At 38.9% G+C, this 27,251-nt stretch overlaps 2 protein-coding genes across 6 annotated transcripts; one reads left to right on the plus strand and one right to left on the minus strand.

Moving 5' to 3' along the window:
* On the plus strand, window positions 976-9,483 carry LOC109707657 (WD repeat-containing protein 44-like). Its single transcript, XM_020229100.1, is given in 8 exon segments — window positions 976-1,396; window positions 1,398-2,847; window positions 5,904-5,994; window positions 6,122-6,279; window positions 6,366-6,417; window positions 6,717-6,799; window positions 6,932-7,025; window positions 8,573-9,483. Coding segments are annotated over 8 exon segments (2,580 nt in total). The 5' UTR covers window positions 976-1,238; the 3' UTR covers window positions 9,067-9,483.
* On the minus strand, window positions 13,903-26,145 carry LOC109707658 (RNA polymerase II C-terminal domain phosphatase-like 1). Of its 5 annotated transcripts, XR_002215555.1 has the most exons (19): window positions 25,220-26,143; window positions 22,568-23,044; window positions 21,735-21,945; window positions 21,483-21,640; window positions 20,995-21,065; window positions 20,782-20,887; window positions 20,624-20,710; window positions 20,091-20,310; window positions 19,357-19,730; window positions 19,211-19,274; window positions 18,709-18,842; window positions 18,574-18,627; window positions 17,839-17,935; window positions 16,997-17,208; window positions 16,827-16,913; window positions 16,101-16,166; window positions 15,548-15,621; window positions 14,351-14,973; window positions 13,903-14,166 (listed from the first exon to the last, which is right to left on the minus strand). XR_002215555.1 is itself a non-coding variant. In XM_020229104.1 (18 exons), the coding sequence occupies exons 1-18, from the start codon at window positions 25,475-25,477 to the stop codon at window positions 14,892-14,894; spliced, it is 2,814 nt and encodes a 937-aa protein (XP_020084693.1). In that variant the 5' UTR covers window positions 25,478-26,145; the 3' UTR covers window positions 13,903-14,891. The 5 variants fall into 5 exon arrangements, 4 of the variants coding, with proteins under 4 accessions (XP_020084693.1, XP_020084690.1, XP_020084691.1 ...); XM_020229104.1 differs by having other exon boundaries at window positions 13,903-14,973; window positions 18,709-18,824; window positions 25,220-26,145; XM_020229101.1 differs by having other exon boundaries at window positions 13,903-14,973.

The raw sequence follows: 27,251 nt of genomic DNA on the forward strand, positions 1-27,251 counted from the left end.
AAAGTGTGTATTTATAACCAAAAACTACTTCACCATTCTCCAAATTCATAATAAATATTTTTTTTTTAAAAAAAAGCATATTATTCGTTTCTTTTATTTTTTTTTTAAAAAATAAATAAAACTGAAAATGTAAAGTAAAAATAACTAAAATTTGAACTTAAAAATCGTTTACCAACTATTATTAAGGTTTATGGCAACCGCACCCGCTAATTGAGAGATATACTTACTAATTAAAGTGGTCTCTTTACAATTTAGCCCGAAAAATTAATGTGACGGTGCGAGATGGTTGTTGGACGGTGGAGATTTAAGGATGTGATGCGGAGCAGGCAATGGCGCACGGTGTGCACGGGTGCACCAGGTGCACGCAGTAATTTTGAGGTTCTAGGAGGGTCGGATCCATAAAGGTGAGACTGTGAGTGCGCTGCGCGCGCGCGCGCGCGGTGTTAAATGCAAAATTACGGCGACGTAAAAGAGTGGGTTAGTGGATACGGGGCCAATAAACGGGTGCGGATGCGGATGCGGATGCGAAAGGGGGGAACGGTTTCCCCAACGGAAGGCGAGGGGGCGTGGGTGCGCGTGTGTTGGTGTGTGTGATGTTGTAGAACACAATAATAATAATAATAATAATAATAATAATAATAATAATAAATGTCTGACACAGAGACCAACTTTTCCCTGCACCCGGTGCATCTCTGCATTGATGCAGATAATTTTTTGAATAAATTAAATGAGGAGTGTAGGAATGCGGTGGGTGCAGGGATGTGTGTGGAAATGGAGAGAGAGGGGGGAAACGATAAGACCCCGACCCGACGGCATCGGGTTAGATGGTGGGCGTTCTACTGATACTATCTACTACGAGTCTACGACTACTGCTGCTGCTGCTACCCGCTCCTTTCTCTCTCTCTCTCTCTCTCTCTCTCTCTATACCTCCTATTTACTGCTACAGTGCTGCTGCTGCTATAAATAATATAACCCGCCACGCTGTTTCTCTCTCTCTTTCTTTGGGTGCTTTGGGTGTTTCTCTCTCTACTGCCGCGACAACCCCCTCCCTTGCCCTCTTCTCCCCAACATCTCTTATTTCCTCGGGTTTCGCTCCCTCACCCCCACACCCCCCATCTCTCTCTCCTCTCCTCTCCTCTCCCTCGCCGCTGCTTCCGCTCTCTATCCGAGCGCGACCGAGGACGAAACCGCCGCTATAAGTAGCGAGCCCCGCTTGGGATCGGAATGCTCGTGGGGAGATGAGCAATTCGGAGGTGGAGGAGGAGTCCGAGGAGGAGGAGGAGGAGTTCTATGAGTCCTTGGATCGGATCCTCTCGTCGTCGTGCTCCTCCACCTCCGCCTCCGACGACGACGCCGACCACCACCACCACCGAGGCGGCGGGCGGTCGCCGGTGCCCCCGGTTCCCCGCCGCGGCGGCGTCCCTCGAGGTGTGGATCGCCGAGCCCGCGCCCGTCGAGGAGCGGCGGCGCCGGCTCCTCCTGCAGATGGGCCTCGCCGGCGACCCCGCCCTCGCCCGTCGCCGACCGGCTCACGACGCCGGGGCCGCGCCGCCGGAGATGGGGAGATCCGTCTCCTGCGACGGGGTCTTCCCCTCTACGTCGTCGGCCTCCTCCTGTGGCGGCGCCGCCGCCGCCGCCGCCGACTCCGTGATCGCCCGATCCAGATCCGAGGGCTCCGTCGACCCCAATCCTGTAAATAGACCTTTACTAAATCCGCAGCAGCATCGGCCCCGCCACCAACGATCGGCGGTCCATTTTCCGATCTCCAGCAAGCCCCCCCTCGTCGGACGATCTCGGCCGTTGTCGGCCGGGAGTCTCGAGGTCGCCGACGGAGACGAAGGGGATCGCGAGGGAAAGCTCGGAGAGGAGGACGAGGACGAGGACGGAGACGAAGCGGAGGGCGGCCGCGGCGATCCCCAGTGCCTGATCAAGAATTTAGACAACGGCCGCGAGTTCGTGGTCAAGGAATTCCGGGAGGACGGGATGTGGAACAAGCTCCGCGAGGTCGGGACCGGCCGCCAGCTCACCATGGAGGAGTTCGAGATGTGCGTCGGCCGGTCCCCGATCGTCCAGGAGCTGATGAGGAGGCAGAACGTTGAAGACTCCAGAAGCGGCGGCCGCGGCGGCGGCGGCGGCGGCGGCGGGAGCGGGAGCTCCGGAACTGCGCCGCGGAGTGGCGGGTCGGACGTGGGCAATGGCGCGAGGTCGAAGAAGAGAGGGGGCTGGCTCCGCAGCATCAAGAACGTCGTGGCGGCCGGTGGCCACCACCGTGACCGCAGGAGCAGCGACGAGAAGGACACGTCGTCGGAGAAGGGAGGAGGGAGGCGGTCGAGCTCGGCCACCGACGACAGCCAGGACGGGCCCCACTCGCTCAGCCATGGACCCCAGCGGACCAAAGTGCGCCATTTCGGGAAGTCCCAAAAGGAGCTAACCGGGCTCTACATGAGCCAGGAGATACAGGCGCATAGCGGATCCATATGGAGCATCAAGTTTAGCCTCGATGGTCGGTATTTGGCGAGCGCCGGCGAGGATTGCGTCATCCATGTGTGGGAGGTCAGGAAGGGAGAGTTCTTGGTTGAGAAGGCATTGGAGGAGAATGGGAACAATTACTATCCTATTGCTGCCGCAGTTAGTAATGGGTCTCCGGAGCCGAATTTGGCGTTAGCTTGCGTAGAGGGGAACCACTTGGAGAAGAAGGGAAGGGCGAGGGTCTCCGGCCGCAGAAAGTCTGCGAGCTCGGACCATTTGATGGTGCCGGATCATGTATTTGCTCTGTCGGAGAAGCCTATCTGCTCTTTCAGAGGGCATCTGAAGGATGTCCTTGATCTCTCTTGGTCCAAATCGCAGGTAATTCTGATTTCTTCTTCACTATATTTTTATTCAAAAGCTTGCAATTGAAAATGAGAGAACTTCCGATTGAACTATACATGGAATTGAGAACAGTAATCAAAATGAAGGGTGGCCCTGTAATTAATGATGTTAAAGAATTGGAGGTTTTCTCAACATATGTTGGGATTAAAGCCTAAAGGAAGATGCTTGACTTGCAGAGAAGAAAGCAAAACCTAGGTTTTCTATCATTGGTGAGAAAAGTAAAATATGAGTTCCAAGTAAAAGCTTCCATTCAAGAGAAGTGCTAACTAACTACAAAACTATTTCACAAAGTAGAAACTCAAAAATATTGTGTTGTCCTCTTTCAGAATGTCCATAATGTTCTAGCTATTAACTATCCATTTGTTTATGATTTAAGCAAATACCTTTTGTAGCTTCCCAGAAGTTTAGGAATTTGAGGTTGTTCACTATGTGTTAAAGCTTTTTTTTTTTTGAGGGTAAAGCCTGTAGACAATTCATTATAAAGTACAGCTTGACTACAGGATTGATCAGTTATGGGGAAGAGATATAGAGAGTACAGTCCCATAAGAAAACAAGGGAACTTTAAAGATGCCCATAACTAAATAGGGAAGATGAAGGTGTCAATCCTCAAACCTAAGTAAACAAAAAGGGGAAGATATATAGAACGGTCCCCCGAACGTACATATCAACTAAAAAAGAAAATCAAGCTCCTAAACTTTAAGGCCTGTGGGAAAAGAAACAAAATATGGGGAAAAACGATGGGGAAAAGAAAGCACCCAGATTTCGTCCTCAATCCAGCCCCCTATCCTTGAACCACATTGGAAACATTTCCCCTGCTGGATCTGTTAGCTACAAAGGATGTGCGTGACAGCTACCAGGCCCAACGAAGAAATAGACGGAAGAAAAGTTTCGAGTGGAAGAAGACAGGTGCAAGAAAGAGACGAAAACCTAGATGATTGTGGGGAAGAAATTGGGAAAATAACTTTATACATATTAAAGCCAAAACTCTAGAAAAGAAAAACGAAAGGATTTTGGCCTGAGATCCTGCCAAAATCCGGCCAAAGGGTGGTGAGGCAGGGAACAATGACCTGAGGAGATTATAGAGAGAAAGTGGAGAATGGGAGAAGAGTCTGGAGACTTATTTTGCCTCTTATCTATCAATAACTGTTATTACATTATTACATTACTGTTATTTTATTATTCCATATTTGTTATTTACTTTATTACATAATTGTTGAAGTTGTGAACATTACTTTGTTATTTTCATCTGGTCCACTGCTATCGATCTTGAGCTCTATCAGCTATAACACAATTATACAATATATATCAGAAAATATTAAAATTCTCGTTCTAGGTTTGTTGAGTTGTTTTAACATTTACCTTCTGATCTATAGCTTCCAGATTGGGCTGAGTAGAGTATCTCTTCTTAGAGGATTGTGTTTGACAACTCCCGAGGAGTCTATGTTTTCTGCCAACAAAACACTTTTATCACCATATGTGGAATCTAGACTTGTTTAACCTCTATAGTGCTTCTATAAAGGGTTGAGAACCTATAGATGCCATCATTTTCTAAAGGCTTTTTTAATATGGTGAAATCGTATGGAGGCTCAACTATTTTACCATTTTGTTATAGATCCCATACTTCACTCTTTTTTATCAACACTTCTCACTTTAGATTGTTTTGATTTAAGCTATCTAAAATCAGTTAATTTCGGGAGTTTGTTGAATTTAACAGTGATTAAATTCCATAGCTTTAATTGCTATTCCGCAAACAGAAATACAGATTTCGCTTACAGTAAACAGCTGGCAGCTAATATAGCCATTTAACTTATACAAAATTTCCAATGTAACTGATTGGAATAGCTCAAATCAAAGAAACCAAAAGTTGAGGGAGTTTTAAGGAGAAACAGTAGAGTTTTGTTTCATTTCTTTACTGTGGATGGTTGTTTCACTTTCCACCTTAGATGAATCTGAAGAATATGAACAGCTACATAATATCCACCTTACTTAATAATTCATAAAGAACAGCATTGATATCTTAAGCACCCGTTTGGTTCGGAGTTAAGGGGTGGAATAACCCCTTAATCCCGAAGTTATTCCCAAACACCCAATTTGGGGGGCCCCACCCCACTAACTCCAACCAAACAAAACACTATTTTATCCACTATCCTTCTTATCCCACCTACTCCAACCAAACACAATTTTACCTATATCTGGACTAAACTCAATTCTCAACCAAACACAAAATTATTCTAACCCCACCTTTAACCCTGAACTTAACTCTATCCCTGAAATAACAAGTTTTTGCTTAACCCCGAACCAAACGGTGGCTAAGGGTATGTTTGGTTCAGCCACATATTCTACTGAGATAATGTTGTTATCCCTTGGTTATCCCAGTATCACATGGTAAGTGAGAAAGAACTAAAATTTGCATTTGGTTTTAGATGATACGATTGAATGCAATGATGTCACGAATAACTATAATTACACTGTAATGATCATTAAATGATTTGTAATCGGCATATTATAATTTAAAATTTTGATTGCTATAGTCATTTGCTGTTAGGCGAGAATAAATTCTACTGACCAGAACAATTCTAAGCCTATATTAATAACTTTCCATGGAGAAGTTAGAAGTGTTTTATCTTCAATATATAATTAACATAAATATACTTCCCTTACTGGTATGAGTTCATAAAGCTATATAATACTTTGCATTGGGCATGCAAAGCATTGTTGACTTCATGTCCATATGAAATAGCAGTGAACCTTGTATATTTATCACCCATGAGTATAGATAGCAATTCTAGCCAACTGCTTCATTCGCTCCATGTACTATTCTAGAGAGTGATGTACATGGATGTGTTTAATCTTCAAGAGCATGAAGAAAAGATGTACACTTAATTATGCTTAACTTTGTGTGTGCTGCTCTACTTCTCTGAGGTTGTGAGTTTTCTCATGATGATGAGAATAATTGGTCCAGGGATTACTCTTCCTGCTTTTTGTATACTGTGTTCAGCATTTGTGAATTACTGTATCTGTCTAAACTGCAGTACCTTCTTTCCTCTTCAATGGACAAAACTGTTAGATTGTGGGACATGTCCAGCAATTCCTGTTTGAAAATGTTCTCCCACAGTGACTATGGTATGGTTGCAATCTCTTTCACTGATCTTGTTTCTTCATTATACTCTTTTTCATTTTCTCAAATTGTTAATTTAGACTTGTGCAAGCTAGTATCTCTATGATGTTTTCTGATTTCTCCCCCATGCAGTGACTTGTATCCAGTTCAATCCTATTGATGACAGATACTTCATTAGTGGGTCCCTAGATGCAAAAGTGCGTATCTGGAGTATTCCGGATCGTCAAATCGTCGACTGGAATGATCTGCATGAAATGGTCACTGCTGCTTGTTATAGCCCCGACGGACAGGTTGCTATAGTTTATCTCAAAATACTATTTGTGTGCCGTTCAGTCTTTTATATTTCTGTCTTAATACTTCCTATTGTCTTCTGAAGAGTGCTCTGGTTGGCTCACACAAGGGGAGTTGCCGCTTGTATGATACATCTGGTTTGAACCATTAAAAATCCTTTTCCTCTCTCTCTCTCTCTCTCTCTCTCTCTCTCTCTGTATGCTTGTGTGCATCTGTGCGTACACAGATTTGTTTACATGATATGTGGGTTTACATGGCTGTGCATTTGTGTCGGTAGGGGTAGTACTTTTGCCCACTTGCACGTATGTTGCTCTGTTCATATATAGATGGATGGGCAGTTGGTTGGGTGCACATAACGCTCACATAGCCTCATCTTCTTTAAGCTGTTTGTTGTTTTTTATCTGACCTGTTATGCCTTTGCTTATATGTGACTCAGATAATAAGCTTCTTCAGAAAAGTCAAATTGACTTGCAGAACAAGAAAAAGAAGTCCAATCACAAAAAGATTACTGGTTTCCAGGTATTTGATTTGCAAAATCACTGAATCATTGTTCTTTGTGTCTCAAATCCTTGGCATTTAAACAATGCTACGAAAGTCTATTTTACCTTGAGAATCTGTATGTTCAGATTATTCTGACTAGATCTTGAACAGTTTGCTCCTGGGAGTTCCTCAAAGGTGCTTATCACATCTGCTGATTCACGAATCCGGGTTATTGACGGTGTTGATTTGGTTCACAAATTTAAAGGTAAAAAAAAATAAAAAATCTTTCTTACTATAATAAAGATTTTTTACTATAATAAATTTTAGCAGATATCAGTCTATTGCTATACCTGTTGTTCATTGTTCGTGCAAGACACTCCATTTGATTTCCTAGAAGTTTGGTAGCCATTCATTTTGCAGGCTAGTAAGCTCTATGCAAGCAAGAATAAGTTATCCCAGAAAAAGAACCTAGCAACAGTAGCAAGAGCTGGCTTTTTAGGTGTTATAACTCTGAAGTTTAGATCTCGGTGAATGATGTTTATCGTGGAAGCCCTGAAATTATTCTTTGTATCAAGTGAATGAATGCAAGTCCCGTGATCTACACATTGATTTCTCAATTGGGGAATTGATTATTAACGGAGTGTTTGGGATACTATGCCTACAAAATTTTGTAAATATAAAAATAGGCATTCAAAATTTTTATTTGTAAAAATAGGCCGATAAAAGTGGTGAATCATTTACCACTTTCTAAAAGCGGTGAATGATCATTCACCGCTTTTATCCTAATTTATATATTTCCTACATCCAAACATCAAAAGATGTATAATATTAAATACTAAAAATAGTTTTAATCCTTTGCAAAAAGCGGTGAATGATTTATCGCGTTTAAAAAGCGGTAATTCATTCACCGTATAGACCTAGTTTTATAAATAAATTTTTTAGAGGGTTATTTTTATAATTATAGTATTTTCTAAGGCTATTAATAAAAAAAATTCATCATTAACTTTCTGTATTGAATCCCATATTCCTTCTCGATATCTTTCTCTGAGCTATGAGTATCTCAAACCATTATGAGGACTTTTTTCTTTTCCAATTTCATTTCATCTCGCATTTTAGGGACCTTAGACATTAATATTTCTTTGTCCCTCTCTTCTTCCACGATCTCTTTTGCATTAGTTATTCTCTTGTTATCCAAATTCTAGAAAACATCTGTAATCTGAATTTTCCCCTTCTCCATTTTAACTCCTGAATTGTACCGCTTTCATTGTCTAAAGCATGAGGCTTTAATGTTTGAAGAGTTCCGCGTGGGCTTTATCATGCTTTGACCTATCAAAAAAGGAAAGTTGGAAGCTGGTGAGATTTGCATAACAGTTGTGCAGAAATATAGATCAACGAGAAACAGCATAAACAGCATACATTTTGTGATGTCACAATTGTATTATCTGACTAAGATATGAGATACATCTCATTAATCTGGCTAGGTTTTGCAAAATCTTCGTTCCCTGACGTTTTTATCCTTCTACATATCCAAAAGTGGGAACTGCCTGTTCTTTTGTTATTGACTTAATGGTGCATATCTAGCAGACCAATGTTGATGTAAACTCTTGTATTTAGACCTTTTTGGTTCGGGTAATCCTTTTCTATAATATATTTTATTCCCAAATATGCTTGATGCTATAATTTCCTCCCTGTACTTTGCTGTCTCTCTATTATTATGAAACGCATTATCTTCTAAGTCGCTTTTTTCACTCTTTCGCATAAACTCTCTGCACCGTCTTCACCTGAAACTGACTCATCAACTGTCTGTTTTAGGGTTCCGAAATACCAACAGCCAAATCTCTGCCTGCGTAACGGCAAAAGGTAACTATGTGATCTGCGCCAGCGAGGACTCTCACGTGTATGTGTGGAGAGATAATGGCGACTCCGATTCTCGACCAAGCAGAAGCAAAAACGGTGTTGTCACTGTTACACAGTCCTACGAGTACTTCCACTGCCACGGTGTTACGGTAGCCATCCCTTGGCCCACCACCGCCAAAGGGGCACTACCGGAAACTCATCCGAGTAAGCAAAATGGCGTAGACGGAGAACCAAAGCATGCACAAAGGAGCATATCAAGCGATAGGGTTTGCGCGACTTGGCCTGAAGAGCTCGTGACTGCCAACAAGAAGAGCCATAATGGTAATACCGATCTAAACGGGGGTTCACCGGTTAATAGCCGACCAGCGTGGGGATTGGTGATCATCACTGCAGGCCGCGGGGGCGAGATCAGAACTTTCCAGAATTTTGGGGTCCCCGTCCGAGCATGAAAGGGCATGAGGAGGACACATCGGATCGAACAGTATTTCCGCGGTTCTAACATTTGGGATAATTGCAATTATCCTGTGTATAGATAAGAGTGAAGAGGAACCGCATTTAGCCTGGCAGCGAAGCTAATATTCTTCTTCGACTCGGCTATAAACTGTTATTTAGTTGAATTTTTGTACATGAAAGTGGAACCTTGGAAAAAGAAAAAAAGAAAAAGAGAAAAAAGAAAAAGAGAGAGAGAGAGCTACACATTGGTTTGGATGGATTTGGACAAATTCTTTTGGATCGCTTGCTAGGGCAGGTGTGTAGTATTAGATTACCCCATTGTCAGTTTTTTTTTCTTCTTTTGTTTTTCTTTTTCACTATATATTGTTGTAAGAAGCAAAAGAAATTCAATATTACAAAAAGGTTTACGGTTAGGGTGTGGAGCTGTTCACATTGGACTTATATAGCGGCTTCATGAAGTGGACTTCCGGATGCCGAAACGAAAAGATGTATACCAACCTGTTAAATACCGTTAGAGAGGAAGAGCTTACTTTGTTTGCTCGTTTTGCAAGTTTCTGAACCTATCCCCCTTACTTCACTCTCTCTTACTATCTCTGTATCTCTTTCTATCTCCCTTATTGTCTCTCTACCTACCTCTAAGGCCGACGACGACGACGACGCTGAATCACAACTGACTCTCTATCTCTCTCACTATGTTTCTCTCTCTCACTCTCTCCCCCTCTCTCTCTCTCTCTAGCCCTTGGTCGTCATCGTCGTTGTTGTCGCACCCTCCGCTTTCTAGGCAGTCGCCATTGCCATCACCGATACACGAGCGTAGATGATCTCTCTCATTCCCTCTATTGCAACTTCTATATATGGCATTGTTGTGGTTAAAATACTTAATATCTCATAAGTTGTTCTATTACATAAATTGTATAGAAATGATTGGTTGAAGATAGGGATGTCAATGGGTACATATACATGTAATTTTATCTAAATCTAATCCCGAACGAAGCGGACTATCTGAACTAGATTTAATGTAATAATATTTTGAAATATTGTAAAGATGATGGATTGTTTTGATTCGATGTTTCGGGTTCGGATTTCGGATTGATAGTTGGGTTCGAATTTGCCTATTGATTTTTAGAATCTATCGAATTCGGGTTCGGATAGTAGGGGTCGGGTTTGGGTTGTGACAATTCGTCCCGAATCCGACCTGTTTGTATATTAATTTTTAAAATCTATCAAATTCAAGTTCAGTTTCGAGCTTTGGGCTTGATAGCAGAGGTCGGGTTTTGGTTGTGAAAATTTACCCCAAATCCATCCTGTTGACAACTCTAGTTGAAGATCTCTATAAAGCACAACTCATCTTTTATAGAGGTGCACGTAGATTCTAAATTTAGTAGAGAAAGGCTTCGAAAAAAGGCCATTCGACAGTGATCGTATTGATTTTGTCTTTATTTATATTTATTATGTGAATATTATATTTTCTTTTTGAAATTAGGATGGCATGTAATAGTGTGGCTATTAGTGTTCACTGGGATGGACAACTTGTTTTGCAAGTTAATAATGCACAGTATATTGGCTGTCGTAAGAAACCCAATGGACATTATATTTAGTGACTTCGAAAGAAAAATGTATAGATTGACTGATATAAGAAGAGATGAATATCGTCTAAGTATCAAAATTCGATATCCGACCAGAGAAAATCAATATGATCTTCACGAAGTTACGGACAATGACTCATTGTATGGTATAAAAATGTTGTCTCGAAACTATGGTTGTTTGGTAATCTACATTGAAAAGCTGATAGTTGTATCATAGAGTGATTATTCAAAAAAATGTTAAACGATGACTTAGATGTGAATATATTGTTCCCTGTGGCCTAAAGAGAACCCTTTCATGTTGACATCGGAGGTGGAGCAAATATGCCTAGCTTAGTATTACAAAATATGACTTTATAAAGTTATTTAGTTATAACAAATATTTAGATTGCTTCATTATTCATTTGCGAAGTTTCGAATGCATTGTTGGTCCTCCGCCCCTCCTATGTACTACTCATGTCACGACATCTAGTTCTCACGCCCCACTAGAGGGTCAATAAGAAAATACATACGAAGAAAGGTAAGAATACACTACAATAATTTTGATCGTAAATTTTTTTATTTCCTTAGATAGTGATTACTTTAAAAAAAAAATGCAGATTTTTTATCTCTCACGATGTGTATGACTTTGGATCCTATCTATTGGGAACCAAGTATGATGGGATATAAAATCAAGCAGAGGTGCAACAGGAAGTAGCTGAAGAACAAAACAATATTGACTATGAGAGTATTGGACATGAACTCTCGAATTTGACCATAAATAATGATATTGTGGCTGAAGCCTGAAGGTCACCACTGTGATGCGGATCATGACGGCAGACTGGAGATCCTTACAGATATCATATACACTGAAGTCGATGATCCAATCGCCAGAATATGTAGATGTTCTAGATGAAGGTGCAAAGTTCACAGACCATTTAGAGCAGTTTGTAGAGGATGACAATTGGATGGATCAGTAAACATGTATTTTTATACATGTCGATCCTATGCGGCATGCTATTAGAAGTATTAGACATTTGATGGATGATCCTCCGGAGCCGTCTAGAATGATAAAGGCTCTAGTACGTATGAGGTGGGATCTCGAGAATGTGTTAAAGTGACCTCCGACAATACAATGATAGGGCATCCAAATATTGCTTGTCCATTTTTTTGATGATCACAATGATATTCTCTCTACCTCTACACCTTGCATACGATTTTCCATCCACGTCCGATCCAATTCATCCATTTGATGTCCCCTCGACATCGGAAGTCCATTTTGATGTCCCGCCGGCATTGTTCCCTCAGGCGTCGACACCTATCCCTCTATTTGATATTTCATCTACATCAAAGGTATATTAGTTTGATATTCCATTCGCGCCTATCCCTCCATCCGACATTCCATCCACATCGGAGGTTCGTCGGGTTGATATTATATATCAACGTAGGTAACTACAGCAGGATCATATTACTATCGAGCCTATAGTTGAGACACAGGAGAGGTTATTACCATCAGCCATTCACACATAAGGGACGGAGCCGATTGTCAAGAGCACTGCCATCGAGCATATTAATCAGATGCACGGCATTGAGCCCGTACACCCTAAGATAGAGGATGATGTGCATATTCGAGGACGGAGTCAACAACGCGGACAAGGACGTGGACGTGGACGTGGTAGGGGACGATGGCGGGGACGAGGGCGAGGGCAAGGGCATGGAGAGGACTTGATTTTGTTAGAATTTTTTGAATTTTCATGTATTTTTTATCTTTTGTGCATGTAATTTTTACATTTTATATTAATTTATTATGTTAAAGTGTGGTTGGCGTTGGTATAGTTCACTCTATGTGCTTAAAGCGTGGTTGAGATTGATATGGTTCAATTTATGTACTTGTTATTGTGATTAAAATGCTTAGAAAAGTTGCTATTTTGTAAAAAGTGGAAATTTTGGAAAGTTTGTGCTATTGTGGGTAAAGAAACAATTAAAAGCAATAAACTATTCACCACCTTTAAATGCGCTAAATTGTTAACCGCATTTAAATAAGTGAATGGTTCACCACATTTAAGTCTTTACTGAGACTAAAGTAAGAGCAAGTGGCTAACTACTTAAAGACAGTAAATTATTCACCACTTATATGAAGGTGGTGAATAGTTCACCGCCTTTGTAGGATTTCGTAATTTTTCGGTACGCGGTGAATCAGTCAGCGGTTTCATCTTAATGTGGCGAATAGTTCACCGTCTTTTATGTATTTCCGCCAGCTTGGCACCCACGTGGCTATTCGGTGCCTATTTTAACAAATATAAATTTAAGGAGTCTAATTTTATAATAAAATTTTTTGAGAAGGTTAGTGGGCTAAAAACACCATCCCAGTATATCTTCAGGCTAGAGATGTCAACGGGTAGGATTCGGGGTGGATTTTTAAAAATCCGAATCTGAACCCGACTCCAAACCCGAGACCTGAACCCGAACCCGAACCCGACGGATTTTAAAAATCCATATCCAAACCCGAACCCGACAAAAAATCCGAAACCCGAAGCTAAAAATTTGAACCCAAAACAATTATTTCTTTTTTCAATATTTCAAAATATATTATATTAAATCTAAATTTTTAAAATACAAATTCAAATAACATCAAATTTTAATATATATATATATATACATATAATACAAAATAAATTCGGGTTCGGGTCGGGTAGGGTACTGTCAAAATCCATATCCGAATCCATATCCGCCGGGTTTCTATTTTTGATACCCATATCCGAATCCATATCCATTTAGCATCGGATATACCCGTTTCATTCGGGTTCAAGCTCGGATAAAATTTCAGGTATCCATACCCACTGACATCCCTACTTAAGGCTAGTGAATATCTTTCACTTGCCTTTTCTACCTACAGGATTTCGAGCGGTGTGTTTTCACATGATTCAGCAATCAATATAAATATATATCTCGACTAGAGTCGTGTACTCTCGCAGCAGCAACCGACGATCGGGAAAAAAAAGTAATGTCCGGATTCAAGAAGCGAGCTACAGTCCATGACACCTTCAGCTTTTGCCCACTGAATTTCTATCAGGAAGATTACAACTTCAATTGTCTTACCTTCGTATTGGTCCCTACCTGGGAACCGAATTAAAGACCCTCACAAACCCACCCCAGATGCCTCACCACTAAAACACCACAATAGTTCATCACCAGTAATGTACGCCAAACTAAAGAGCACAAGCAAAACATTTGTCAAACAAAAAAGATCTGAAACTCTTCTAGTGTGCCTTCAAAAATATAAGCTCCAATTTAATGAGATCTCAAAAGGATTTCCGACAATCACAACATTCACGGCCGACCAAATTTGATAGCCGCCGAAAAAGATCTAGTTGCCTGAATGCAATAATAATCACAGAAGCATCACTGCTCTACATGATGCGACAAAATGTAAGCCGTAAATGGGCACCGTTTCGGAGCCATCTTGAGTCTCCATTCTGCAACAATTCCCGCTGGAGAAGAATCGGAATGGCCATTTCCAGCCAACAGATAACCCTTACACAGCCAACGCAAAAAAACTCATGTTAAAAAAAGAAAGAAAGAAAAGGAAAAAACCGCATACGGGCCGGCACAAAGCTTCAAACCAAACATCAAAGAAGCTTCAGAAGAAGCTCCTCTCGGCACGACCTTTGATGGAAAAACTGGAGAAGAATCTCAAATGAATAGCAGGAGAACTTACAATCTTAATCTCATTATTATTGTATGACGAGCTTCCACAAAATCTTACAGCTAAAAGCCAGAAAAACCTACATATAGATTGAAATTTTCCACGCAACTGCCACGTGGCAAAATTGGCAGCGTGCGATTAACAGACGTTTTAGCTGAAGCTTATCTACAAGCGACGGTTTTCCGATCGCAAGCTCTGAAATTCCCAGCTGCAATCCGTGGCCCAATTCTCATTAAAGGAAAGAGACTACTCGTGGAGAGTAAACAGTACACCCTACTCTTCCACAGGTTCAGAATGGAATCGAAGTTGGATTTTGAAACTCATGGTCAGCATTGAAGAATATGTACAAACTGCCATGAACGGTTGGTACTGATGAATCGATATTTGGTCAACTTTGTTGCCGATATCTTTGAAATGATTTTGACTCGCTAGGTTGAAAATGAGGCCCCTCCACAAGCTGCTATAATAACTCACTCCCTCTGGTTGATAGGCCTCATCTTGACAATTGAATTAACGGAAAATATTTCACCAGAAGAAAAATACTGGCACTTTGTTATCTACCAGATGATGGAATTCTCTGTACCGCCCGTGGAAAGTCAACTCTAAAACGCTTGTTAGGATTTGCTCGAAGTGATCTGGAAAAATACGGTAAAGAATATTTAAGAGCTTCCACATAGTAGCAGTTCGGTAATAATAAATAGACAACAATCAATAGTGCAAGATACAAAATATGATGAGAAAATAAAATTTTGTGAATATTATAACAAGAACTACAAAACTCTAGTCTTAGTAATAAGTTCAATGGCCAATAGCATCCATCAATTTAATCATGCATGTGGGGGAGTACTTGCCATTGTTACCTAATATTTTTGGATAAACATGTTGCTGTCATAATGAAAACTCAAAAAGACTTCAACAGGAAATAATATTGGATGATATTTCTGATATTCTCGACAAACCATTAACCTTGTGAAACTAATCCTATTTAAAGCAACTCTATATAGAACGCTGCATAGCAGGTAGGAAAGAAATCCGACAACATATTAGATGAATTTCAGTCTCTTGTTGCGATCAAACAACAAAATTTATCTCATCTATTGTATTCTATTTTCTGGACTAGTTGACTATATGATAGAAAACTACAACTCTAAACATGGAATTGCTCATAACTGGTAATTTTCAACATGGCATTAATTACTATATTCTCACCTTGGAGAGCCCGAGTTTTTCTGAGTAAATTGACCAAGCATAGACTTCAAAGTTCCAAGGGCCTCATCAGCAGCCTGTGGAATATGATCCAAATTTCACTTAAAACAATAATAGCTATATAAAATCCAAATAAAAATCGTTGCATATTTCTTCTTACACAAATGTGTGCAAGCTACAATTAATGAAGCTTCTTTAGCAGAAAACAGAAGTTAGATTTGTAGAATAAGCTATTTTTAAAAGCAAATGAATGGATGTATGCTTCTTTGCGTATGTACATAAAACCTAATAATCTACAGTAAAGCAACTTCTATTGGTTCACAGAAAATATAAGGTCTTGCTGTGAAATAGAATGTACCATCAAAATTCCACCCCAAATATCATCCTTTTGTTGCCATATCGCCCAATATTCAAGAGATGATAATTTAATTTGCAAATTGGGAGTTTGTGAACCCTTTGCAGCTAAATATTGTATACAGCCATGGAAAAATAAATTTATAAATACAAAGCTAATCAATAGAGGAATATGAATTCCATAAAAGAAGAGGTGTACTACCTGCTGCTTAGCTTCTTCCCAGGTTATTCCAACTCCTTTACCTAAGATTTGACCAGCTACCACAACCTGAAAAATCCATTAGTGAAACAAAAGCTTCAGGGATCAAGATCAAGACAACTATGATTTTTTTTAAAAAAAAAAGGGGGGAAAAAAAATCAAGTTACGTATTCTGCAAGAGTTTAAGAATTGAGTTGAAACTGGTAAAATAACTAGTGTTAACCAAAGACTAACAACTTAATTGTAAACCACTTGCTCGTGGTTTTACTAGCTCATTCTATATTTCAAGAATAAATGTTCCGAATGAGTTTCTAACACATACTCATACTTCATGGGCTTCAAGTAAATCTCACGTTCATATGTTATAAATTATTTCTACATCCTTGTCTACAAATTCCTGATAGCTTCATTTATCAAGCTCTCATTGTTATACTGATAACTGTTTACAATTCCAAGTGCTTTTCTTCATTATGATTTGTTGGATAGTGACAGGTGATCTATCCCACTAGTGGCAAACAAAGATGGATTTCAATGGAAAATCAGCCCAATTTCAGAGCTGACTTTTGTTAGCTGATTTGCATATAAAGAATATAGTCCTCAAAATCTTTTCAAAGCAGCCCAATTTACAGGCTGTACACTAACATTTAGCGCTTTTCTTTTCCCAATAATTAGTCATAATATTGTTTGAAAGACGTATAAGTAATTTTTTGGAAAGAGGTAGAAAACCACCTGTGCATAAGCTTCTCCTTTACCAAGTGAACCATCTGAAGGTGATGGCTGAGCTTGAAAGACCAAGTTAAATCCCTCTGCAGTGCACTGAATTCAAGATCCAGCAGATGTGAGTCAATGTGCGTAGAGGGGGTGGGGGGGGGAAGGGGGATGGTGATATGGCATCTTACTAGTTCCTTGAGGGCGGCAACAGCTGTGATCTTTCTTGAGCCATCAATTCTTTGATCCATAAATCGAGACTCATCTGAAGTGCTTGCAATTGGCAAAAAATCATCCCTCGTACTTGCTGGAAATCCAAAAGAATTTGAATTGGAAACAAAACCATTTTCTTTCACGTGAGCTGGCATATTTGGATCAGACGTCGTATTCGACAAATATTTTTCTGTAATCAGAAGAAATGGTCAAAATTGCGTGCAAAAAATCTTAGACACGAAAAGAATTTTATAGCTTTAGATGTAACTCAAATAGTAAGATATCATGATTTATGTCCATACTACAAAATTCATCAAACGCTAGCTGCTATTAAAGGTAGAGTATTTGCAAGAGAAAAAAGCAATGAAACTTTTATCACTTCAGGAAAAAAAAAAAGAAAAAAGCAGCATGCTAAGATTCATCTAGCCACAAATCATCCTCAAAGAAAAGAAACAAAAATGCAATCCAGCAAAACTTTAGCAAAGATCAAAGTAGTAGTCTTCACAATTCAGCAACATGGTTACCCAAACAGATCATATGCCATAATGCCACAAGGAGTTCCAGAGAAGTTGCACTACTCCTGGAAATCCAAATTATTTCTCAAATATCTAACAAATTATTTTCTACCCAAAAAAGAGTGCCCAGCAGTGAACAAGTCTTAGGCAATACAATAGTAATCAACATTCGATGGACATGAAATACATTATGCGAAAAGCAAGTCCAGTATAGACCTGAAAATAATAACAACCAAAGCATGAACAGTTCCTGATATACACTCTGCCAGTAACTGAAAAAAATTCATAAAGTATTATGATCTTACTAGCCAAATTGTGGAGAGAGATCTCTGCAGCTTGACGTTGAGCATCTTTCCTTGTTCTACCAACTCCTTCACCTATTTTATCTCCAACAAACCAAACCTGGAAGAGGAAAGGAAAGGGAAAAAAAACCTCAAACATCCAACAATGGGTTTTAATATATCTAAATGGAGCATTTGGTTTCTTTTGTCTAAGATTTGACTTGATGAGAGTTATACCACATAACAATCTACATTCTTCCACTTCTTGTCACAAATTATCTGCAGCCAACTATTTACTCCATAACAAATTTGACTCCAAATTGACTACAACTTCACTTAATTCCTTCTAAATATCAAATACAGAAGTGTCTTTTGAATAGATTTATGACGCCAAATAAATTTGACAAATTAGAATAGTACATTTTTTTCATTTTCACCATATATTTTTTTCATAAATCTACAGAAGGTTTCTTGGTTATCTTTCCACCCATCTCCAGGGTACATAACCGAGTATGCTTTTTACTAATTGATGGAAAGAGAATGTGTAAAACTAAGACTTATTCTCTATAATCCTATGATAATTGAATGGTCATTTTGCATTTCCAGATTGTCAAAGATTACAAAATGCCCACTGAGGGTGAAAGAAAAATAACAACTTAATGCTAACTAAATTATATTTAAATAAATGTCGTACAATACAACTGTTCACATAGTGACATGTTCTCACAATTTCTACAACAATTTGGCATTTAGAATTACCTCAATACAGAACTGAAGTTCTTTAGTATCAAATAAAGATGTTCGAAATTCCACCTACAAGTAAACAAATGCAGCAAGAAACGTTAATAATAAGGAAGTACAAGAATCTTTGCTGTGCTAAATCTTTAGAATTACCTTAGAACCACATCTTGTCGCAATATCTTGTAGAACTCCGACTGGAGTTTCCATGTTCGGAGCAAAGGCCCGTCCTGATTCAGCACGAACACCCCTCTGGCTCGAGGGAATCTGCCCTGTAAGCATCCCCTCACCTTCAGTGTGCAAGCCCAGTTAAAGAAGCACAAAAACCAATCCATTCTAGAATAGCAATAGTACCGACTGTCATAATTAAACTATGAAATTAAAGGACTTTCCTCTAAGCATGTAATCGATAAATTCTGTTAGATCACTGTGATACACCCTGACTAGGAAAGTCATTCGAAATATACTTATAGTAAAGGTTTTTAAATGGGTATGCATGTAAAATAACTCTAACAGGATGAGATTTTAAATAGAAAGAATTGTCAAGATACTGAACTTCCAATGAAAAGAAAAGGAAAGAATACGCAACATCATTTCACAATAAAGTATCAACCTTCTACGACAGATCACAAGTATCCAACTCAAAAAATAAACATACCAGGGAACGAACTGTAGTTTGACGCTGCATGAGTTGAATGAAACCGATCATCTCCATGATTTAACTGAATCAAACAGTAGCTAGTCATTCAACAGTACAGAAGTCTAGCCATTAAGCTAATAGCATACATCGAAATCATCATTTACCTGCACCGGAAACCTCTGGCTCGGATTAATGATTCTATTGAAAGAATTTGGATTTGGATTTGGATTCTCCCCGCTATGAAAATAGGATGGACTTAGCGGTCGTTTTTTATCAAACCTTGCAGTCTCAGTTTCTGAAGGAAATTCTTTAGGAGGCCTATTCAAGCTTCTAGGATTCATTTCTTCCTCCAACGGAAACCAATTTCCCCTTGTCTGCACAGGAGGAGGAACTGAGACATGAGAAGGGGGCCCCACTGGAAAAGGAGGAGGAGGTGGTGGATCTCTTGTGTCTTGACCATGTTGCAAAATGAGAAGCCTTCTCCTTGTATCTGGGTCCACTTCTGATTCAGCAACCTCACCCTCTTCTCTCGCTGGAACTTAATTTTAATCAATATTAGCATAATATTTAATGTATAAGATAACATAGGAAAATTCGAAAATAAAAGGGGTAATTGTAAACCCAAACTCCGTACATTGACCTTAATTTCAATTTCATCCCCACAGTTTCAATTGTTCTGCACAACAATTACTTTACTTTGAAGATGAAACTGAATAGTGGTCAGAGACCAAACTTCAAGGACCAAATTCAAACTCCAAGTATGAAACTGAAATCAGGATCAAACTTTACGGACCAAAATGTTACAAGCGAAAATCTAAGAACAAAATTGAAATTTGAGTAAACTTCAAGGAATAGATATGTAATTAACCCTAAAAAAATAAATGTGAATCAAACAAACCTTGCAAGGCAGGTTCCGGAAGTCCAGGTTGAGCTACCGGCCTGCTACTAAACGGAACAGGCTGAGGGCACAAATTATTATTAGCCAAAGGCATCATTCCTTTGGGAGCTCCCAAAGAAACTGCACCTGAAGATGGCATGATGTGCTGAATAGAAGGAATAGGATTTGGTTCGAAGTTATTGGGTATTAGATTAGCAGCCGGGGCACCAAAATTTGCTTCCTGCAAATGGTCGTGAGGATGTATAAGAAAGTTACAAAGTATATAATTGAGGATTTTTGAACTACACATTATTTCAACAGTTCCTGTTCTTTTCAAGCATATCCAATGGAAAGACTAGGCAGACATTTCCATATATACCCTGCAAATTATTATATTTGCATATACAAATGTAACCCTCCAGGAACTGAATTTCAATATGCCCTTTGAAAACCGATTTCTTGAATTTTGACAGGATATTTAGCAAAAAGGCCCATTTTGGTAAATGGGGGGAGGGGGGGTGGAGGGATGGGAGGGAGCCAGCAAAACTACTGACCTTCAATCTCCTCTCAACCTCAGCATCTGCCATACCGTCTAAAGAGAGAGGGTCTTTATTGTCATTTATTGCCGAATTATCATCCTGCTGCAGGAATAAATGGTCAAATTGTTTTTCAAGAGTAGGAAATTTAAACATTAATCCCAATAAAAGTTTACCTCTGAAATTAAATAATTGCCTACATCTGGAGCAGATGGAAGATCAATTATTTCATCCTCATAGAGAACTTCACAAATCCGTGGCAATAGGCCTTCATCAAATTCTCTGTTAGTGAAAGCCAAAAATTGTCAACAATGTCAACATCTTTCTAGAAATATAGATGACAGACCATTGGATGCTAAAATCATGTTAATAGCAAATCATGTACTTACTTGAAAAAACCACCTCTAACATTGCATGCGACATTTCTGGCAACACAGAGCACTGGAATGTGACTATTTACCTAAGTGATTTGGAGTATAAAATCTTAGATACTGTCAGAACAATAATCTTAGTAACTGTCAGAATAACTTATATAGTACAAAATTTTTGTAGATAAACAGGTTCATGGGAAATATAGACAATAGGTTTTTCTTATAAATAGATAAATAGTAGGGTTTCTGTATATATTCCCTAGAAAATATGTGAAATTCCATAAAACCTCCAGCAAAGTTGGTACTTGTGATGCATCCCCCAAAATCTTGCCTTCTTGTCATATGTCAATATCGTAATTAAGTATGCAAAAACAGTTTATGTATATACAACTAGCAAGGGGATGAAAGCGAATACATATGATTTTCCGGGGTGCACAAATACTAACTTTTAGAGAAGCACACAAATACCAACTTTATATTTACAATTTATCATCTAAAGCATTTACCTCTGCTTGAGGAGCATAATACGGGGCAAATGCTGGGACAACGTGAACCCGCGGTTGGTCTTTCTCATCCCAAACTTTAAGACGATCATCAATCACTAGAGCCATTCGGGGATGGCAGATTCTATCTTGAAAGACATTACGAAGTGACTTTCTTAAGCCTGCAGGCAGCAATTTTAATGTTAAATAAATGAAAGAAATGAGATGGGGCAACAACAAAGACCAATTAAAAAAACCATTCTAAGTGTGCCGTACCTGCTTTGACGCATACTATCCTATCAAGAAGTTGTGCAGAATCAATCAAGTTTGAATCAGGATCAAGAAGCCTCCACATTTCCAAAGCATAATCTCTCTCTGCCATTGTGCAAACATAGACCTCGAAGCGCTTGCGGCCTTTTGCAGTCAAATAGCTTCGTAGATCTTCCCATGCAGGCCTAAGCCGTACGAGAACGCTAGTGTCCCGTATCTACAAGGAGAATAAGACTCATCACTCCATTGGCTTGCAAAATCACATTTGTCAAAAATAGAGGAAGGAAATAATTTCCAAGAAATGTCCAATTTGTCATTAATTAGCAATGCAGAGCATCCAATTCGTTTTGGAAGCATTTGATGGAGCTCTTCCAATAATTCAAGCAGATAATAATTAAAGGCATGATTGGCCTGGCTTGAGCTTCTGCAGAGGTGCTATGCTATTTAAGAAAAGTTGTTCACAGAAGTGCTTCATTAAAATCTCAACAGCTTCTTGCTATATAGGGGAAGAAGATTCAAAATAGAGGTTCTCGTTTGGGGCACACAAGTTTCTTTTAGCTTCCTGCTGTAACAAAAGCTCCAAGATTTTTTTATTAGCTATACTTCTGGTATCTGAAAGCTTCTCTCTTCAAGAATATTTAGAAGTTTTTCCAGAAGCAAAGTTAAACAAGCAATTATGTCCGTGTGTATAGTGAATATCATACAAGATAGAACTTAGAAGCGCAACATGTGAGCACAGAGTCTAAGTCCAATTGCAGGGAAGATATTCAGGAATAAAAATTAAAAACAAGATTTTGCAATATTATGAAGAATATTAAGAAAAAGACAAAAGTACATACCGATGGATTTACTCGAGTCAAAATGATGTTCTTCTCTTGTAGCCTTATAATAGGCCGGGTGATCAATTGATGGCTATCAGATAAGGGTGGAACGACCTCAGACTGTACCTTAAACACCCTCCCATTATCAACAACTTCATCATTCTCAGCATACTGCTTTAAGATTGATTTGTCCTCTTGGTACCGCTTGATCTCAGACGCCATGCCAGTAATACGTTGTGGATCTGTCTCATTACTTACTTTGCGCTGAAGAGCTTCGATTCTGTCTTCGAACGAACGCATTGTATTAGCAACTATAAGGGTTTCGTCAAGATCGAAAACAATTCCGAGGCACCTAAGATTCAACATGGTGAGGCAAGAACTGTACATTCCTCGTGGTATGCTAAAAGCCCAGAAACATGAGTAGTTCATAATGCTTTTTCTAGGAGTCATGGCTACAAAGTGCAATTCTTCCTCTCCTAATAGCATAACTGCGGTCTGAAAGCATGAGGAAAAACAAAGTGAGGCAAATGCTAGAGTGGAAAGAGAAGTAACCAAGAGAAGAGACACCATTAATGAAGATTGTTCAAGCCTAACACTAACAAAAGCATTATGACACATGAACCTAATGAAAAGGCATTATAGCAAAAAGCAAACAACGCATGCTGCACTAAGTTGAAGAAAGAAAAAAAAAATGAAATATACATGAGTACAGCTAGGGTGACCAAATTAAAAATGTCAGCATAACAGCAAAATGAAGAACTTTGGATCAACTATGGACAAATTTTCAACACTTGTAAGACATATTAACATATATTTTACATTCAAAAAAGCAACAAGATATAGAAACGCCTTCTTCAGTTGAGACTGCTGATAAAATATATTAAAAAACAAAACACTTTATTTTTTTCTGCAACATGAACAATGTAGTTAAACATCTTCAAGAATTCATAAATACAGATAAGATTCATCAGTAAACCTCATCAATTACAAACATTCCTTCGTAACAACAAGGCTTTATAACTAAGTGTGTCAATTTGTCAAATAAGAAGCAAGAGCATAGTAGGATATATTATTATGTTAATATTTTACCAGTATAATGAATCAAATGATAAGATAAAACATGTCACAACAAAAATTCTAATGTGATGTACCACTAAATATCATTGCAAAGTGAAGTGACATTCGCGTGACCTAAAGTGTTTCATTATCTTTATTAATTCTTAAAACGTCGAGGTTAAGGACTATATCCAACTTCCTTCCATGAGATCAGGTCTTCTAGATATACACAGCACTTCATCAAGCCTTGTGCAAACCATTCAATCCTTACGAGTTGCAATGATAACCTAGACCAAACTAGTAATAAGAAAATAGAACTCATTAATGTAGCTCCTACATAACAAGGAAAAGTCGGCATAAATCTTGAGCCGTTGAATACTTAAACCACATCATCATAAGCAAGGATTTAAGTGCCGTGACACGAGGTCTTGCCGGAAACTTGCCGGCACGGCACGGCACGGCACGGCACAGCACGGTATGGCACTGGCCGTGCCGATGCGTGCCGGTCACAAAAAATATGTGTGCCGACACATAATGGCATGAATTATTTTCTTCAGCAACAAAATATTCTAACTATTTATTATGTATCCTTATCAAATCTTTTGAACTTTATTAAGAAAATTACTTACTAGTTTAAAGAATAAAGTGTTTTAAGCTGTGCCATCGGCACGGCGGCTGTATCGTACCGATATCTTGCTAGCATAATACGGGACGGTAGATATGGCCCGTGCCGATGAGCACTTAAATCCTTAATTCATAAGCACAAAAAATGCCCATGTTACGGAAATAATAATTCTAGACAAAAACACAAACCATAGTTATTTTCTTCTTACAGGAAGTATTTAGAGAAATTATTAGCCCCAAAACCACAAAAAAGATAGTTAAAGAACAACAAAATCAAATTTGTATGCATAAAGCCCATCATTTTCGAGGAGCCATCTTTGCAAAGTATATTAACATGGTTTTGGTAAGAATTTTATGGACATGCAGAAAGCATGCTATATAAGCACAAAACACATTCAGGCAGAAAAAAAGATGGATGTCGCATTTAGCTCACGGCCACTCATAATCTTCATGTAAGCAATAAATACATAGGTAAAGAGAAAGCATGGCAGAGCTAATTACTCCAAAAGCATTAATTTTTCATATCAAGCTCAAATTCGCCAAGAAAATTAGCATCTGTTTGGTCATATGAAGTATCAGTAAAGGTAGTGCTTTTAATTCAGCTGCACATTTCGATGATCAGCAATCACTATTAAACCCCACTATGGTGATCATATTTTCAACATGCTTACTAGGATCTTGAAATGAATAGCATATTCTCCATTTGTTACAATTTAAAAGAACAGCTTAATTAAATTAAGATAATGTCAATAGAAGTGCTTTTGGGTCCAGCAATGCCAAAAGATTACCAAAGTCATGTAAAGTGAATTTCAGCAGAATATGTCCAAATAGAAAAGTACTGAGTTCCAGGTAACAGTTAAAACAAAATTGTGATAATTTTTAGCTAAGTTATTCCACTGGTGTTGTTAGGGTTTTAACCGTTCATGATCCTCCACCTGCTGTCATTAAAAGCGCTTTTTGTGTTTTGTTCCTTTGTTTGGGGAATTATACCTTATTCTCTCTCAGACAAGCTGTGTGCAATTGAAACAACGGCGAATCATCCGATGGCGACGGCTTTGACTCCATTTTGAACCGTAGGTTGCCGGAGGCAATGGTGTAGAGAACGGCCAGTGGCGGGCACCGCTCACTGGGCAGGGAGAAGTGAGAGATCCGGATTTCTTTAATCCATGAGACCGAATTCGAGTTCTGGGGGTAGATTTCGACTTCCCCGATTAGGGAATTCCCATGATAAACAACCGATTTCATCATTTTAGGGCAGATTTAGAAGAAATTTGGGGATTTAAACCAAAACCCCCCCTTCAAAAATCCAACAGATCTAGAGCTGATTATTCAATAATCTTTGAAAAAAGATATATAGATCTTTCATAAATCCACCAACAAAAGGTCCTTTCCCACTTCCAATCTCAATCAAAAACCCCTCTTTTTTAAATCAAAAGGGGGGCGGAGATCTCCGTCCGGGTTCTTCATCGGAGGTTCAAATCGAACAGATCTAGGGTTTTAAACAGGAAAGATCCGGATCCGTTCCTCAACCACCAAAAACAAAGAAAAAAAAAAAAAGGTTCTCGATCAAGATTGCGGGGGAAGGGCGTTTCGATTCCGATCGGGGCGATCGCCTGCTTCGGAATCGATCGTAAACGCGAGGCCTCTCGACGAAGAGGGTTAGGGTTTATAAAGGGCGCTCGCCGTTACGACAATTTCGGTTTTATTTTTGGGCGAATTTGTGAGGGTTTCTTTTTTCTCTTAGGGGCGGCGATCCAATCGGAGACCTCGACTAGGAGAAGGAGAAGTTTTTTTTTCTTAGAAAACCCTAGGGCGTTGATCGAATGGTGATGATGATTACGGTAGTGGGTGGGAGATACGAGAAAAAAAAGAAAAAAAAAAGAATAAGTTTTGTTAAACAATTCGGTCCAACTTGTGGTCTAAAACGGGAATAATAAATGGTCGGAGGGTGTGGACGGAAATATATCTTTATTATATTATTAAATATTAAATTAATATTAAAGGCGAAGGCGCTGTGTGGTTGCTTGTGAGCTATGATAACTATCTTGTAAAGAAATACATTGGAGATTATTTAAAACCCGGGGATGTACAAATTTACTACGACTGGCACGTGGCATATTCTGATTGGTTTTCTTCGCCTGATTTTGAATTTCTCCCAATTAATACAACCAATAACTGTGCGACACGTGGAGGTATTAACAGAGAGTTTTGCGGAGAATTTTACGGAGAATTTGGCAATTATAATAGTGGGTAGGGACCAGGGACCGGTGAATAGTATGTAAAAATTAGAGATTTCAGTGGCTGGACTTGGTGTATCAAATCATCCAAGAACCACACTCTTAAATTCAATTATAAAGACTTTTTTAAACATAGCGCATGTGGATTAAAAAATTTTTTAAAAAAAATCACCTCTAAAAATCATTTGTTGGTAAATGCTACTTCACCTAAGAATGAATTCGTGAAGCTTATCTTCAACAAATATGAAATTTGAAAATATGATTTATGAAAGCAATTTGATAACACTAGAGGTATGTTTTGACACTTAATTTTAACACCGAAATATGGATAAACTCAAACTAACACATTAGATAATATCAAAGGGACTTTTGGCTGAAGATTCTAAAAAAGTGTAGATAATTATATTGAAAACCATTATGCACAAACGCTTTAATAAAATATACATATTTGAAATTTTGGGAGAACACCAAAATTGAAATTCGAATAATAATCGCGGAAGGATCAAACAAGGGGTGAGATATTAAGGAGTGAATTTGGAACAATTAGTAACCATCTGGAAATTCGAAGATTACTCGATTTACGACTACATCCAATTGGACATTAAAAACTATAAAAAAGTAGAATGACAATTGACATCTCAGACTCAATACTCAAATTTTACTTTTATTTTATCTGCACTAGGAGTAAAAGTAAATTAAGTCTAGAAGTATCTATAACCTAGAATTTTTTTGATTCTCCAAATAATTCAGTCCTGAATTGCATGCTTATAACCACTCCAATCATC

The sequence above is a fragment of the Ananas comosus genome, linkage group 3 (genome assembly GCF_001540865.1).
Source record: "Ananas comosus cultivar F153 linkage group 3, ASM154086v1, whole genome shotgun sequence".
NCBI classification, from domain to species: domain Eukaryota; kingdom Viridiplantae; phylum Streptophyta; class Magnoliopsida; order Poales; family Bromeliaceae; genus Ananas; species Ananas comosus.